This window comes from Haliotis rubra, unplaced genomic scaffold, assembly GCF_003918875.1.
Source record: "Haliotis rubra isolate DU_JTF1 unplaced genomic scaffold, ASM391887v1 Scf40, whole genome shotgun sequence".
Lineage (NCBI taxonomy): Eukaryota > Metazoa > Mollusca > Gastropoda > Lepetellida > Haliotidae > Haliotis > Haliotis rubra.
The window spans coordinates 29,045-46,194 of record NW_025767080.1 but is presented as its reverse complement, the minus strand read 5'-3'; the positions used below and the strand labels follow the sequence as shown (position 1 = coordinate 46,194).

The 17,150-nt window shown below is 39.8% G+C and overlaps 1 protein-coding gene across 1 annotated transcript; it reads right to left on the bottom strand.

Moving 5' to 3' along the window:
- Positions 1 to 407: 407 nt before the first annotated feature.
- LOC124287429 (myoglobin) lies at positions 408 to 14,318 on the bottom strand. Its single transcript, XM_046723975.1, has 14 exons — positions 14,184 to 14,318; positions 13,868 to 13,963; positions 13,133 to 13,252; positions 10,517 to 10,629; positions 9,683 to 9,782; positions 7,731 to 7,848; positions 6,520 to 6,571; positions 6,351 to 6,420; positions 5,823 to 5,898; positions 4,394 to 4,495; positions 3,514 to 3,610; positions 1,968 to 2,035; positions 1,503 to 1,594; positions 408 to 662 (listed from the first exon to the last, which is right to left on the bottom strand). Exons 1-13 carry the CDS (start codon positions 14,250 to 14,252, stop codon positions 1,539 to 1,541), a joined length of 1,137 nt encoding a protein of 378 aa, XP_046579931.1. The 5' UTR covers positions 14,253 to 14,318; the 3' UTR covers positions 408 to 662; positions 1,503 to 1,538.
- Positions 14,319 to 17,150: the final 2,832 nt, after the last annotated feature.

Genomic DNA, 17,150 nt, shown 5'->3' with positions numbered 1-17,150 from the left:
TCATTGGTTCTCATGTCTACTATAATCACTGGATTGTCGGGCCCGTCTGTGTTTCTGTGCCGAGTTACCCTGCAGTGAGATAGGATCATTGGTTCGAATGAGAGAGTGAGTGAGTGTAATTTTACGCCGCACTCAGCAACATTCCAGCTATATGGCGGTGTGTGTGTGTGTGTGAAAGGGAGAGAGAGACTTTTAAGGTAAATACATAGAAAAAATGGAGTACATATTCTCGAGGACAAATCCTTCGCTCGGTATACCAAAGACATGGGAACACACAATGCATGAAGCCAAGTATTGACGTTCAATGCTGTGATATACTTGAGTTCACGGTTGTCAAACTTCATATTCTTTTGAACTGATGTTATTTATTGCAAGTAACGTATTAAAGCAGACAGAACACAATGAAATAACTTTCACTTTTATTACACAATGCATTGTCAGTATTTTTTATAAAAAGAAAACAACACGTGTGAAAAGCTCTATAGCAGCATAGAGAGATCTGCAGCCTTCCAAAACACGGTCTATGATGCCTGCTAACACAGAGAACTAATATAGAACTTCATCCATATCACTCTGACAGCTACGTTATGATGGGACCCCAGTGTGGCGTGGGATGTTGTCACTGCTGATGTCCTTCTCCCAGAATTAGTGAAGCCAGGAAACTGAAAGTAGAGGTGATTCAAACCGTCAACACCTGCAACAGCTTCCTTTGTCTACCGACACAGATTCCATAGGGCGTAATGAGTACAAATGGTGCGGAAATATATAAAATGGATGGCTGAAAAAAATTAGTGATGACATGAGCTGTCGGCGAAAAGGGTCGCATTTCCTGCCTTTCCTGTCTCATCCGCCATTCATACAGTTTTCATTTAAAATGTGCCAGTGAATATATAGGTGATAAAACATATTGCCTGACACATCATGATAAAGAGTAACCTTTATACCCCTTACTTTCAAGAATGAACCAGACTTTGATGCCGAAACCTTGATTAGCTTATTTTCATTGGTGCTGATAAAGATAGAAATATTCTAATCATCTGGCCATATTCAGTAATTTCATCAGTGCTATATATAAATGAAATATATTATGCAGCGCACCCTGGTGGTGGCGAAAATCCGAGAGGAAGCCAAAAGAAATCGTTCAACTGTTTGCAAACCATATCAGAATTATTTACTCAATTTAAATTTAACGATTTTCCAAATACCGTTTTACTGACTATCTCGCCTCTTGTACTATAGTTCGTTACTTTTTGTTTTGTTTTGTCTCTTTTGTTTTTAATTTGTTTTTTTATTGGTGTTTTGTTTTTTCTGCTTTGGTGTTTTATTAATTTGGAATGGGGGTGTCAAAAATACAGACACTATCTATTATGTCTGGATTACCAGTAGGCAATGATTTAAAATACAATATATACGACAGTTGAAATACATGGAAAATGTATTCCGTTTGTGAAAATATGCTAGTTCCTGAGTGTGAAGTACGTTGATGTTGTATCGTGACTTACCAGACTCTCGGCACACAGTCAACATCCTGCTGCCATTTACTTCTGCATCTTCTCTGTGTCATCTCGTACTTCCTTCAGGAAAGGAATGAGATCTGAAAGGAGACAAAATCAATTTAAACAGAGATAGATCTATAGTGGAAGACATAATTAACTGTGATATGGACTATGATAACATGGATTATATATATTTACGATCAATTACAGGTTTTCTGAAAAGACAGACCAGGATCTTGCTGTGTATGCATTACATGTAAGAAGATATCGCAGGCTAACTAAAACAACATATCTACAATACAGAAACATCTAGAATGGAAACATAACGGCATCAAACAGGTCATATCCGCCCATGTTCTTATTCCCGGTTTCAGACGCAGATTTGTAAACATACTGATGACACATCCCAAAACTTATATACAAGCTGATCCTGCTAGCATTTCATACACAATAAAGGCACATATATCTTACCTGATCTACCTGTGTCCTTATACGCGAGACTCTTGGGTGCGTCTGACTTTGAAGCTGTCACGATGTACCTACAGGCACAGAGGTCGTGTTACCGAAAACCAACAAGCAATATGGGGGTACACATACAGGAAGTATATACTCAAATACACACATACGTACACACACGTGCATGCCTCAACACATGTATGGAGCTGTCGTCTCTGTTGTTGAAAGGTTTGGGCATTGTTTAACGAAATGTTTACGCTGGTAAGTGGATAAACATATCATATCACACACTCACACACTCACTCACTCACACACACACACACACACACACACACACACACAGACAGACAGACAGACAGACACACATCCATCCATCCATCCATCCATCCATCCATCCATCCATACATACATCCATACATCCATACATACATCCATACATCCATACATACATACATACATACATACATACATACATACATACATACATACATACATACATACATACATACATACATACATACATACATACATACATACATACATACATACATACATACATACATACATACATACATACATACATACATACATACATACATACATACATACATACATACATACATACATACATACATACATACATACATTACATACATACATACATACATGGACGCTTACGAAAATGATGGTATTGTAAATTTCATTTACAGATCCATCCCCATACAGCTTGTGTTGCGCACGTACTCCCAGCAGTAGATGTGATGGTACAATGATATTTCAGAGGAGTGTGTTTGGAACAATCAAAAGAGAAGTGTATATTGTTATCTCATTGATTTCCACCAGAGCAGGACAAAGTATCAATACGATTAGTTTGAAAAGATATTGAGGTAACTGCAACAGTGTCTTAGACCTGGGGTACTTCTTGTCATTGTTTGAATCAAGAAGGTGTAACTGAATGCTGTTATGTAGTAGTTCGTGAGTGAGTATATTGATATTGTTGTATTTCGTAACTCATATGGAGTTCATACTTGCGGTGGTCATCTTACAAGTAAATACGACTGATGAAAAATATTAATAACATTGTCAAATGCACAACGGTTTGTAGATTTGCTACTATTAGAGAGCGATTCCTATCCGGTCTCAAAATATGAACCCGATCTTGAAGCAACTTTGGGAAGATCCATTACAATCCGAGCTGTTTCCAGTTGAATCTGTTAGAGAATTTTTGTAGTTTTCGTGACTGCTATTACCACAAACCCATTCCAATGAAATTGAGACAGATTTATGACAGAGTTGGTCTATCTAGTAAATGTGTAAATGTGTAACGGTTTTTAAGGAACAACCATTTTTAAGTTGAGCGAAAAATTTAATGTTTCCAACGTGGGTTGTCACACATCTGTTTCCTTAGTGAATTTCAAAGATGATACCTTGACATTCAATTATTTTCTTCGTCTCAGATGATAATGGTAGAGTCTAGTCTTCTTTTTCTTGTTTATAAAGGAGTCATACACATTACATCATATATATGTGATAACACACCATACATGTTATATATACCTACTTCGTTACGACCTGTATGTGATAGGTACGGTACTGGGTGAGGGCGGCAACGCAACCGGTGTATGCTTTGCTCAGATTGGCATCTTTGGCTTCTGCCACTGAAACGGGAAATAAAAGGAAAATGCAGAAATATGTAACACTCAAAACATTCACTTCAAGATTCATAAACAAGAGTCATCAGAAGATGACAAACACCCCCGGCCCCCATCAATTTGGAAGAACAATTCATCTGACAGTTACTTAAAGTCCAAAATCTTCAAATAGCACAAGGCACTGCTTCAAGATCTGTTTGATATATCTGCCAGGTTTTATTGAAAGATATTGAAAGGTTTTCAAGTTGTGATCCGGAATCGAAGCCTATCCCTCCTTTTTGAGACTAGTCCAAAGAGAAAAATGACAAAAACCTGTAAATAGCAAAAGGCACCACTTTAGCTTATGTTTGATATATCTACCAAGTCTTGTAGAAAGATACTGAGTGAGTGAGTGAGAGAGTATGGTTTTACACCGCTTTTAGCAATATTCGAAAAATATCACGGCGGGGGACACCAGAAATGGGCTTCACACATTGTACCCATGTGGGGAATTGAACCCGAATCTTCGGCGTGACGAGCGAACACTTTAACCACTAGGCTACCCCACCGCCCCAGAAAAATATTGAACGGTTTCCGAGTTGTGCTCCGGAAACGAAGCTCACCCCTCTCTTTTGAGACTAAGTCCGAAACGTTTCCATGAAAACCAAGAAAAATAATAATTGCAAAAATCTGCAAATAGCAAAAGGCACCACTTTAGGTTCTGTTTGATATATCTACCAAATTGTGTTGCAAAATATTGAACGGTTTTTACATGCCGGAGGGATAACAAAATATGAAATTACATCTTACCAACTTGAGGTACTTTGCGCGGCATTTTCGTCAGATCAACGAGTAGTTGTTTGTGGGCGGGGATCATGTAGTTGCTGATTTCATCCAGGAAGGCCTGTTTGTCTGGAACATACAGGGCACATCATGAGGACCAGTGACACCGGGTGTTCACAATCACCTCACATTATTCACACGTCGTTTACACACTGGGAACACAGACATACACATGCGTTCTGATAAACTGACACAATTTACCCACGTTGACATGATATTTACCTGGGTGAGGTGTCTTCTGATAAGTGTTACACTAAGATGGATGTTCACAGACAATAAGCTTGGAAATACCTGTCTTTAAAATGCAGTACAGTACAGCTTAACTCCGAAATGGCTTCTAATGAGTAAAACGCAATTGAGTGTGACATATTGATGGATGTTGACACACAACTTACCTGGAGAATGTGTGGCCAGGTGAGTGTGACACATTAATGGATGTTGGCACAAAACTTACCTGGGGAATGTGTGGCCAGGTGAGTGTGACATATTGATGGATGCTGACACACAACTTACCTGAGGAATGTTTGGCCAGATGAGTGTGACACATTGATGGATGTTGACATAAACTTACCTGGGGAATGTGTGGCCAGGTGAGTGTGACATATTGATGGATGTTGACACACAACTTACCTGAGGAATGTTTGGCCAGGTGAGTGTGACACATTGATGGATGTTGACATAAACTTACCTGGGGAATGTTTGGCCAGGTGAGTGTGACACATTGATGGATGTTGACACACAACTTAACTGGGGAATGTGTGGCCAGGTGAGCGTGACACATTGATGGATGTTGACACACAACTTAACTGGGGAATGTGTGGCCAGGTGAGTGTGACACATTGATGGATGTTGACACACAGCTTACCTGAGGAATGTGTGGCCAGGTGAGTGTGACATATTGATGGATGTTGACACACAACTTAACTGAGGAATGTGTGACCAGGTGAGTGTGACACATTGATGGATGTTGACACATAACTTACCTGAGGAATGTGTGGCCAGGTGAGTGTGACATATTGATGGATGTTGACACACAACTTAACTGGGGAATGTGTGACCAGGTGAGTGTGACACATTGATGGATGTTGACACACAACTTACCTGAGGAATGTGTGGCCAGGTGAGTGTGACACATTGATGGATGTTGACACACAACTTACCTGGGGAATGTTTGGCCAGGTGAGTGTGACACATTGATGGATGTTGACACACAACTTACCTGAGGAATGTGTGGCCAGGTGAGTGTGACACATTGATGGATGTTGACACACAACTTACCTGGGGAATGTTTGGCCAGGTGAGTGTGACACATTGATGGATGTTGACACACAGCTTACCTGAGGAATGTGTGGCCAGGTGAGTGTGACACATTGATGGATGTTGACACACAACTTACCTGGGGAATGTGTCACTCCCAGGAGGTTGTCAAGGAGCTGCATTGCACTACTCTGGGCTGCACTACCACCGATCATCTGTCAGAAAATATCATCTGGTTATGCATGTTGATGTAAGGCACCCCCGGATCCCAACTGATCTCCCTCGCGTGGTATCGGGTGCCATCAGTGTTCAACACAGTTGCAGATACAATTGATGCTACTAGAGGGATATATTCAGTCATGACAAAAGTCAACACATTTAATAAAAGTTATTAAGGTGATGGGCAGTGTCCAGTGTCACCAAATCTCCCGACCAACCTGCATAAGGGCATAGTCCGATTTGCCACACATGTACAGGATTTGCATGTGTAGGTACAAGTTCTTTGGTGAAGTGTAAAGAATATTCTACGTAGACGAGGTGACAATAGTTTCTGAATACTGAACATTCACTAATCTTGGAATTTATTGTTTTGTTGGAGCAGAATTTAAATAGCATAATACTGTGAGTCATTTCTACTTGAGGCAGTTTTTCAAGATGGGTTACTTACCTTCACTGGTGCATCTGAAACACCTTCATAGATAAGTCCACCGCTGATGGGGCTGGCTGGTCCACCAAATCTATAGAAAATAGTTGAATAAATTCAGTTATATTTGTTCGCAAGCTGGGGTCATTAAAATATCCTCATTTTACAACAGACGTGGTGAAAGTTTACCTACCCTCCAAGGAATGGACGCAGAACGTTGTAGAAATGTTCAGGTGTTAAATTATCTGAAAATAAAAAGTTATTAGTATTAGCGACAGTCGGTAATACTGGTCGGAACTGAGCCAGTACAATTCCGGAAGAAGTGGAAACCAACGTTATCATGTGCTGTCTGTATCCTTGATTCCACCAAGACAACATTGACGTAGTGTTCAAAAGGCAAAGCCATACAGAACCTTCTCCAAGTCAATGGAAGACCTGGCCCAACAACTGAAGAAGGCCTCACAGGTGCAGTTTACGGCATTAATTATTTCTGCATGGTGCCTCGTGTATCGCTGAAACTTCAAGGTCAGACCCTATAAAACCCAAAGAACACCAAACCTCAGTGAAGATCAAATGCTCTAATGCGCTGTCTCTGACCACAACATCCTTTGGGACAATACCAACATATTCACTAGCAATCAGACCCATTACAAGATCTGGAAACTACTAAAAGCCAAGCGACTCCGACCGGCCATAAACAAGACCAAGGTTATTACATCCCTTCTGCCCCTCATCTACTTATCACTCAACAATCTGGATCCCATTTTTCTCATTGTCCATCAAATAACTAGCTTCCTCTTCATTCTCCCCCTTGTTAATTCTGTGTAATGTAAACTTTCATGCTTATTGCGTAAACATCCATCTCACATTGTATATACATCGACCCTATCTTTCGTGAAAACATCAGTCACCATTATCAGCCTGTACCTTAACTACATAAACATAATGTTATTCATGTATATAAATGCTTTACCTACCGTACTGTTCATAACATGCTTTATAATGCTGTTAGCGTATTCACCGAAACAATATAATTATAGCAATAAAGAAGTTGTATATCCATAGAGCTATTCCCGTGTTCATCACACAAACATGTAAATGTCATTCAAAGAAGTTACACACAAGTTAACATATGCTGTTGAAAATAAATATATTTGTTATATTTTATTAGGACTGCTATGTATGTAGATCGATTAGGCTTCTTAAAAGTAACGAAAAACGTTTAAGAAACATGTTTTATGACACAACTGTATCTGTTCACACAAGACTATTACTAAAGGCGCGTTTGAACAAAGGTTTGAATAGGGCGCAAAAATATCTTATTTATCATCATCGTCGGCGTCATTTCTAATATTGCTGTTGTTATTAGTAGTAGTAGTCTAATAATCTCCGCAACTGACTCACCGTTCATCTTTGCCAAGGAAGTCTGCATGTTGCCGATGACGGTCGTCAGTTCAGTCAACCCGGACGTCAGCTTGGCCTTGTCGTTTGCCTTAGCACCATCCAGTATATTCTGAACTGACTGTAACACAGAAATCTCACATCTCAGAATGCTCGTGCAGGCGCAGACAGAGATAATTCCAGAATGCCAGTCAAACAGTAAACAACAAGTGATGCAGTTATACTACGCGTGTCAGTTCCATGTGCCAGCCAAACAGTTAACAACAAGTGATGCAGTTATACCATGCGTGTCAGTCCTATGCGTCAGTCAAACAGTTAACAACAAGTGATGCAGTTATACCACGCGTGTCAGTTTCATGTGCCAGTCAAACAGTTAACAACAAGTGATACAGTTATACCACGTGTGTCAGTTCCATGTGCCAGTCAAACAGTTAACAACAAGTGATGCAGTTATACCATGCGTGTCGGTTCCATGTGCCGGTCAAACAGTTAACAACAAGTGATGCAGTTATACCACGCGTGTCAGTTCCATGTGCCATTCATACAGTTAACAACAAGTGATGCAGTTATACCATGCGTGTCAGTTCCATGTGCCAGTCAAACAGTTAACAACAAGTGATGCAGTTATACCACGCGTGTCAGTTTCATGTGCCAGTCAAACAGTTAACAACAAGTGATGTACCATGCGTGTCAGTTCCATGCCAGTCAAACAGTTAACAACAAGTGATGCAGTTATACCATGCGTGTCAGTTCCATGTGCCAGTCAAACAGTTAACAACAAGTGATGCAGTTATACCACGCGTGTCAGTTTCATGTGCCAGTCAAACAGTTAACAACAAGTGATACAGTTATACCACGTGTGTCAGTTCCATGTGCCAGTCAAACAGTTAACAACAAGTGATGCAGTTATACCATGCGTGTCAGTTCCATGTGCCGGTCAAACAGTTAACAACAAGTGATGCAGTTATACCACGCGTGTCAGTTCCATGTGCCATTCATACAGTTAACAACAAGTGATGCAGTTATACCATGCGTGTCAGTTCCATGTGCCAGTCAAACAGTTAACAACAAGTGATGCAGTTATACCACGCGTGTCAGTTCCATGTGCCAGTCAAACAGTTAACAACAAGTGATGCAGTTATACCATGCGTGTCAGTTCCATGTGCCAGTCAAACAGTTAACAACAAGTGATACAGTTATACAATGCGTGTCAGTTCCATGTGCCAGTCAAACAGTTAACAACAAGTGATGCAGTTATACCATGCGTGTCAGTTCCATGTGCCAGTCAAACAGTTAACAACAAGTGATGCAGTTATACAATGCGTGTCAGTTCCATGTGCCGGTCAAACAGTTAACAACAAGTGATGCAGTTATACCACGCGTGTCAGTTCCATGTGCCAGTCAAACAGTTAACAACAAGTGATGCAGTTATACCACGCGTGTCAGTTCCATGTGCCAGTCATACAGTTAACAACAAGTGATGCAGTTATACCACGCGTGTCAGTTCCATGTGCCAGTCATACAGTTAACAACAAGTGATCCAGTTATACAATGCGTGTCAGTTCCATGTGCCGGTCAAACAGTTAACAACAAGTGATGCAGTTATACCACGCGTGTCAGTTCCATGTGCCAGTCATACAGTTAACAACAAGTGATGCAGTTATACCACGCGTGTCAGTTCCATGTGCCAGTCAAACAGTTAACAACAATTGATACAGTTATACCATGCGTGTCAGTTCCATGTGCCAGTCAAACAGTTAACAACAAGTGATACAGTTATACCACGCGTGTCAGTTCCATGTGCCAGTCAAACAGTTACCAACAAGTGATACAGTTATAGCACGCGTGTCAATTCCATGTGGAAGAAATACCGGAAGTAATAATGGTGAGAGAAAGTCTTGGATTTAAAATTAAACATTTTATGAATTTATGCCCTCAATAGTGTTTTAACTCACCTGGGCACCTTTCCCAAGAGTGAGCTCCACGATTCCGCACACCTTCAAGAACCACTCCGTGCCGGCACCTCCAGGAAGATTGTACATGACTTCGATGTCCCTAGCAGAGACAGAGATACACGCTTTATATATGTATATATGGGTAAATATTCTTGGTAAATATGTACAGTTGACACTGGTTAGTTCGGGCATCTTAAATGAGGCACATCCCACCTTCTGGACAATTACTGCTGTATATAGTATTCGTGTGCATAATTTGTTCAACAGAATTTCAACAACTAGGACGTTTGAGTTGAGTCACATCCGGGATTCGAACCACACTCAGAATTAGGCATCTAATCGCCAGCATACTGGACCCAGCACTAGAATCTGTACTTTACTGATAAGGAGTAATTCGAAAGATAACAAAATAATGTTGCATTTGACAACTTTCTAAAATGTCTTCATTATGTCTTTATAGCTTCGATAATATGAGAAGTGCCATTAACACTTTTTAGAGGGGTACCCAAACTAAACAGTTGCCAAACTGTATAACTATAACATATACCGATTACAGAGTGATCACATATTCGGAACGTTATAGCTACACAAGGGAGGGGTGATGCTACATTAAGTTAGTTCCGGCGGAAACAGCAGTCATCTGAGGTGTTACAACCATATTGAGTTCGAACTGCAAACACGATTCTTTGGCATGTCGGCACCAACACCTACTTACTGGTTTGGCTAGACCGGCAAACGTGTCCATAATAAATTACCTAATTCACTCAAATGAAGCTAAAATATAGTTCGAAGCGACGTTAAGTCACTGCTTTGAGTGCTCGACTTACAACTCACCCGTTCTTGACTTTGCAGTTTGTCAGACACACATCGCCATATGTCAGGACAGGCTTGAGGCCCAGGTCGTTGGACACGTTCCACAACGGCTTGGCAACACATTCCGGCAGCCGCTAAATACACACGTAATGTGTACAAAATGGTATCCCAACACATTCAAGTACAAAATATACAAGTAATTTGTATTCATATACCCTCTAGCAATGTATGTAGATCTTACAATGCTACACTTTTGGATACACCCTAGAAATACAAATAAGTAGTGAAAACGGCATCGCAACAGATTCTGGTAGACACCAAATATACAAGTAATTTATCACCGTGGAGATACTACAGATTCAGGTAGACACTAGCTATACAAGCAATTTATCATTGTGGAGCTATAACAGATTCTGACAGACACCAAATACACAAGCAATTTATCACTGTGGAGCCGCAACAGATTCAGGTAGACACCAAATACACATGCAATTTATCACCGTGGAGATACTACAGATTCTGGTAGACACCAAATATACAAGCAATTTATCACTGTGGAGCCACAACAGATTCTGGTAGACACCAAATATACAAGCAATTTATCACTGTGGAGCCACAACAGATTCTTGTAGACACCAAAATATACAAGCAATTTATCACTATGGAGCCACAACAGATTCTGGTAGACACCAAATATACAAGTAATTTATCACTGTGCAGCGACAAAAAAATCAGATAGACACTAAATATACAAGTAATTTATCACTGTGGAGCAACAGCAGATTCTGGTAGACAATAAATATACAAGTAATTTATCACTGTGGAGCTACAACAGATTCAGGTAGACACTAGCTATACAAGCAATTTATCACTGTGGAGCCACAACAGATTCAGGTACACACCAAATATACAAGTAATTTATTACTATAGAGTCACAACAGATTCTAGTAGACACCAAAATATACAAGCAATTTATCACTATGGAGCCACAACAGATTCTGGTAGACACTAAATATACAAGCAATTTATTACTATGGAGTCACAACAGATTGTGGTAGATACTAAATATACAAGCAATTTATCACTATGGAGCCACAACAGATTCTGGTAGACACTAAATATACAAGCAATTTATTACTATGGAGTCACACAACAGATTCTTGTAGTACCACACAAGCAATTTATATTCTGGTAGACAAGCAGCGACAAAATCACTATGGAGCAACACAACAGATTCTGGTAGACACTAAATATACAAGCAATTTATTACTATGGAGTCACAACAGATTCTGGTAGACACCAAATATACAAGCAATTTATTACTATGGAGTCACAACAGATTCTGGTAGACACCAAATATACAAGTAATTTATCACTGTGGAGCTACAACAGATTCTGGAAGACACTAAATATACAAGTAATATATCACTGTGGAGCCACAACAGATTCTGGTAGACACTAAATACACAAGTAATTTATCACTGTGGAGCTACAACAGATTCAGGTGGGCATTAAATATACAAGTAATTTATCGCTGTGGAGCCACAACAGATTCAGGTGGGCATTAAATATATCGGTAATGAACAGTGTACAGAAACACATCCATATATGCGATAGAAATACTGTAGCTTCATACTGTATAATGTATACAAGTAATAGTAGCGCAATGTAATGCTGTAGAGATCCTTAACATACAGTTAGCACGATGTGTCTTGATGATACCTGTAAAAGGTAACAATAAAATATTCCAAATAATGTATTATACCATCAATGTGATGTATTCTCATCTTTGAAATGAAAGGTCAGATTAATTCATTGAACTCAGATACTGTATAAATCCGAGCACCATGTCCATAAACGTAAAAAATTCTTCATTACTCGATTCCGACCGAATATGTCGAATAAATCATTATCAGATTATATATGTACCAGGTGCTCGTGAACAGATGAGCGTATCCTGTCACACCGGTGGAGTAATGGTTTTGCAGACATGGTTACAAAGATCGTAGCTCTTTATCTTCTAATTCAAAGCTTAAAAGATCACTATGATGGTCATCAAGTGCCAATCCGCAGGTGAAGTCTATGTTTTGTAATGCCTTGTGCAAAGATGAGGCACTGGATTGTGCAATTACCAGAATCATTTAGCGCTATTTTTTATATGTAAGATAATAAAATGGCAGACATACAAAGATGGTTTTAAGTTACACAAATCAGACTTGCTAGAATTGCCCATTTGACTTGAGACTGCTGTGTCATTTCAATAAAGGTCCAAATTCGAAAAGACAGAGCGTAATCCGTCTCGAATATCTGCAGAATAACATTCGTCTGAATTTAAACGGTGATATAAAATAAGTATAAAACTTTAACGCCAGAGAAAGAACTTCAATTCCCTGACGAAACAATATACCAGTGGTAAAATGGTAAAAGAGTGGGGAAACTTACATGAATAAATCTGAAAATCAGTGCTGACACCAAGTGTTCACGAAAGAGGTAAGATCTAAAATTATTTTCAAAGTAATTGCCAGTGAGTGATGAACTGTGGAGTGACAAAAGCTCCCAGATTTATCTATTCAGTTCTGACAATGCTATGAAAGTATTTAATACAGAAATGTTTAAATATATTTAAAGGTGCCCTACCTGCACTGCCCCACCTTCCCCCTCCTGCCACAGGTACCCGGATGTTATTAGAACCAGCTGCAGATGTGCCAAACGCTTCTGACGGTACCCGGCCAACTTGGAGGAATCCAACAGCGGCATCTGTAACACAAACTGACGGTAGAACACTTGTTCTATTGGGAGTTTCTGGAAATTGACTTCAAGGGTTATTTAATCCTCAAAGTCTATGAAGACACGAGAAAGCTTGCAATAAACACATTCCAACGTAGTATTTTAGAAATATGAAGTCATTGAGAGCATGCAATATGTACGGAGCCAGGCACAGTTCACTACAAGCGGAGTGTTGATGTAAGCTCATCGTGACGTTTAAGATTTGCCAGTTGCAAGAAGTTAAATCTCGAAAATTGGGTTCTGTGTAAGACTGTTACGCGTAGTTACATGATCTCTTACATGTGATTGAATGCAACGAAACACATTTCCACAATAAGAACACCACATACAACGTCAAGGCCAGAGAACGACTAGCCTTGATCATCGGCAGAAATATATTCCCCTGATCGTAGATGACACAAGGGCCATGTAAACTAGAGGACATGACCACCGAAATCAGTGATGGCCTAGGAGCCCGCTTAAAGGTAAATATCTACTTAAAGCAAAGTCTGTTCCCCGACTATATCACAGGGATGTGTTTAAGAATTCCAATCAAATAGTGATGACACAAGGTGTTAGCGCAAACAATGTTACAAAACAACCCACCTCTTTCACGGCATCTCTGAACTTGTGACTGGCTACCAGGTCTGGCAAAGACTTCGCCAGGCGGTTCCAGGGCTCGAAATAATCAGGCAAAACATCCTGAAAAACAAAATATGTTTGTGTGCAATAAATAGATAAACTAGATGTTAGATACCAAGCTCCACATTTTCACTTCATTTTGAGTGACAAAATCCCCCAACCACCAAACCTGAACGTAGACATCAGGTATTCTAAAATGATTCGATTTTTTTTTATAAAATGTAATTAATTTTTGTGGCTAAATGAATGACACTTAATAGATTAATGTTAATGTTATTACCTGCAGCGGCTCCAGTAGAAATCCGATGTCCTTAGACACATGGTACTTGCTGAGCTGAATGTCTGCCATCCTCTCTGTTCCGTTGTCTGGTGCTAACTGATGTTCCTGAGAGTCGCCTCTTCATAGGAGACTCGGGTCACCTTGATCCAAGCTGTGGTGGAAGGTTGAGCATCACGTGGATCAGACCACCGTGGTGATGCTTGTTATTTTCAATGATTCACAGCGGTTTTTAATGGAAGAAATCCGCTACCTCACGTTAACCTTTACCAGGTTATAGTACTTCACATTAAACTGCTTGTCTGTCAAGTCGTGAGTGAGGGAGATGGGTTTAATGCCGTTAAGTGCTCTTCTTCCCCCGGCAAGCCGGCTTAATATTGGAGAAGGGGACATTTTGGGCTGGATACCTCATCCTCCTTAAACACATGTCATCTATATTTAATAATGATTCACACAAGTAGACCACTGAAAAAAATTGAACATTTGAATATTGGTTTTGTGTCACACACATTTTGATTCCACCTGTAAATGTTGATGGTTTACGGTCAGCATGTATGTTTACTTTTCACGTGTTATTTTTGCACTGTATGAGTGAGTGAGTGAGCGTGGTTTAACGCCAGTTACAACAGTATTGCAGCTGTATCACAGTGTCAGCTTCATGTGGAGGCAGATTCCCAGGTGATAGACGTTTCAGATGGTGACCACTTTGAAGATACCCACGATCTGTCGAGCCAAGAATCCTATATGATATATAACAAATGGGAGTCTGTATTCCAAGTGTGTTTTATACCATGTAAATATATAACATCAGTTGGAGAGAATCAGTATCGATTGTTTCCCGAGACAGATTCCACATGAATAAAAGGAAAAAATGTGATAGAATTATATTTAAAGATATATACAAACATTTCAACGAACAGATATGTAGGAATTCAGTCTCTTACGTTCAATAGGTTTTATACTAAACATCTTATGCTTGTTGATTAAATATCTTAATTTCTTGTCATTACTTGAAGAAAAATGGACTTGAGTTCAAAGCATATCATTTGCTTAGTCAAATACTGATAATATTGACCTTGACACATGATAAACAAAATGTTGTAAACGATGAAATATGCCTATAGGTATGTGTCGTGTTTCTACTAACTGTTTGAAGGTGTATTCAAATATGAATATCAAACGTTAATGTAATGTAATGTTATGTTATTTCACAACTCTGAAATGTCGAAATGTTGTCGAAGGAATCGAAACAACAACAAAGAGAAGATTTTTTCATAAAATGTCTAAATGTCTCTCATAATCTTTCCTTTTACTTTTTAAAAACATTGTTCATATAAAATGGTTGTAAAACTAACGCATATATTATGAAATAGCGGGAAATAATAAGGTATTTTTATCGGCCTAATACCTTTTAATACCTAATACATGTTATTGATGAAACGTTTTGTACGGAAAATATCGGTAAAATGCCTGAAAACTAACCTTCCTATTGAAATGACACAAGGTCCAAATGTTCCAACTTCAAGAAAACAAGAGCAACTTCTAGCTTGTAAGGTGGCCTCTCACCATATGTTTGAAGTATCAGTATCTCTTAACGTCGTACTTGAGAATATTTCGCTCATATGACGACATGCATGCGTGTGTATGTGTATGTGCGGCTGCTTGTGCTAGCCCAGACTTAAGCTGGTTTTATAGTGCTAACCCACTGAGATACCATGCTGCAGTGAAGCATGAATACCCCACTCAGACACATTATACTGATTTCGAGCCGACCAGTCCTTGTTGTACCCATTAATGCCGAGCGCCAGGCAGGGACCAACAAGTACCATATTTTAACGTCTTTTGGTATGACGCGGTCGGGGATCGAACCCACGACCTTCCGCTCTCCGCGCGGACGCTCTAACCACAACACCACGGAGGCGGTCACTAAACAGTTATAACCTGTATAACGGTTAAAGACTGGCCCTGTCTTTGGAAGATGCATTGTACCCATGTGTGGACATTGTACCCATGTGTGGAATCGAACCCGGGCCTTCGTCGTGACGAGCAAACACTTCAATCACAGGGCTAAACACACACACACACACACACACACACACACACACACACACACTAGGGAACGTTTCATACGTCCACGACATAGATTGCCTCAGAAGACTAGTGAAAGTGTATGTCCTGTGCAATTTAATAGTTTATTTTTAGTTTCAAATAATGGTTCTTTACATGTCTGCATATATTTTAAAAACACATCTTTAAACGTTATTCCTCTTTATCACTCACGAACAAAACCATCTATTCAATCAGTCACTCACACGACCATTTACTCAACCACTTACATTAACTCACTCAAACACTTACTCAATAAATTACTCAATCACTCATCCACTCACACAACCACTTACTGACTCTATGATTTACTCCAACGCTCACTATAGCAGCTATTCATCCACGCACGCAATCACAGATTCACTCACTAAACCACTCGTGGACTCAACCATTGAAGCACCAGCTCATTCATGCAAACACTCACTCACTCAAACACTCACATGCTCACCCGCTCAAACACACACTCACACAACCATACAGTTCACTCAACAACTCATTCAATAACACTCATGGGTGTGCAAAAGTGTCTCCATATACAGTAAAACCTCGTTATTCCGGACACTGCCGTACTGAGAGAAATCAACCAGAGTAACAAACTCGCTGATTAAAGTCATGGAAATGGTGAAATCTCTCTTTGATGAAGATATAATATATTTTAGACGTGTCCGGAAGACGGGTTTTCCGAATTAACAAAGTTTCGCTGTAACAGCCCCTATAACCAAATATGTATACGGTGTATTTACACTCCACGTGTATGCAGTTTCACGAGACGTGAACTAAGGTCTGGGTGGGGGTGAGGATTGGGCGGGGAGGGGACGTGGAACAGGGAGTGAGTTGACGGCATGCACCTGCAGGAATCTGCAC

Excerpts from the sequence above, each read along its gene's own strand:
- LOC124287429 (XM_046723975.1), bottom strand. The coding sequence starts at position 14,252 with ATGGCAGACATTCAGCTCAGCAAGTACCATGTGTCTAAGGACATCGGA. Across the intron at positions 5,899-6,350 it reads TTTCAGATGCACCAGTGAAG|ATGATCGGTGGTAGTGCAGC; the intron begins GTAAGTAACCCA and ends ATTTTCTGACAG. Across the intron at positions 2,036-3,513 it reads CACATACAGGTCGTAACGAA|GTACATCGTGACAGCTTCAA; the intron begins GTAGGTATATAT and ends CTGTGCCTGTAG.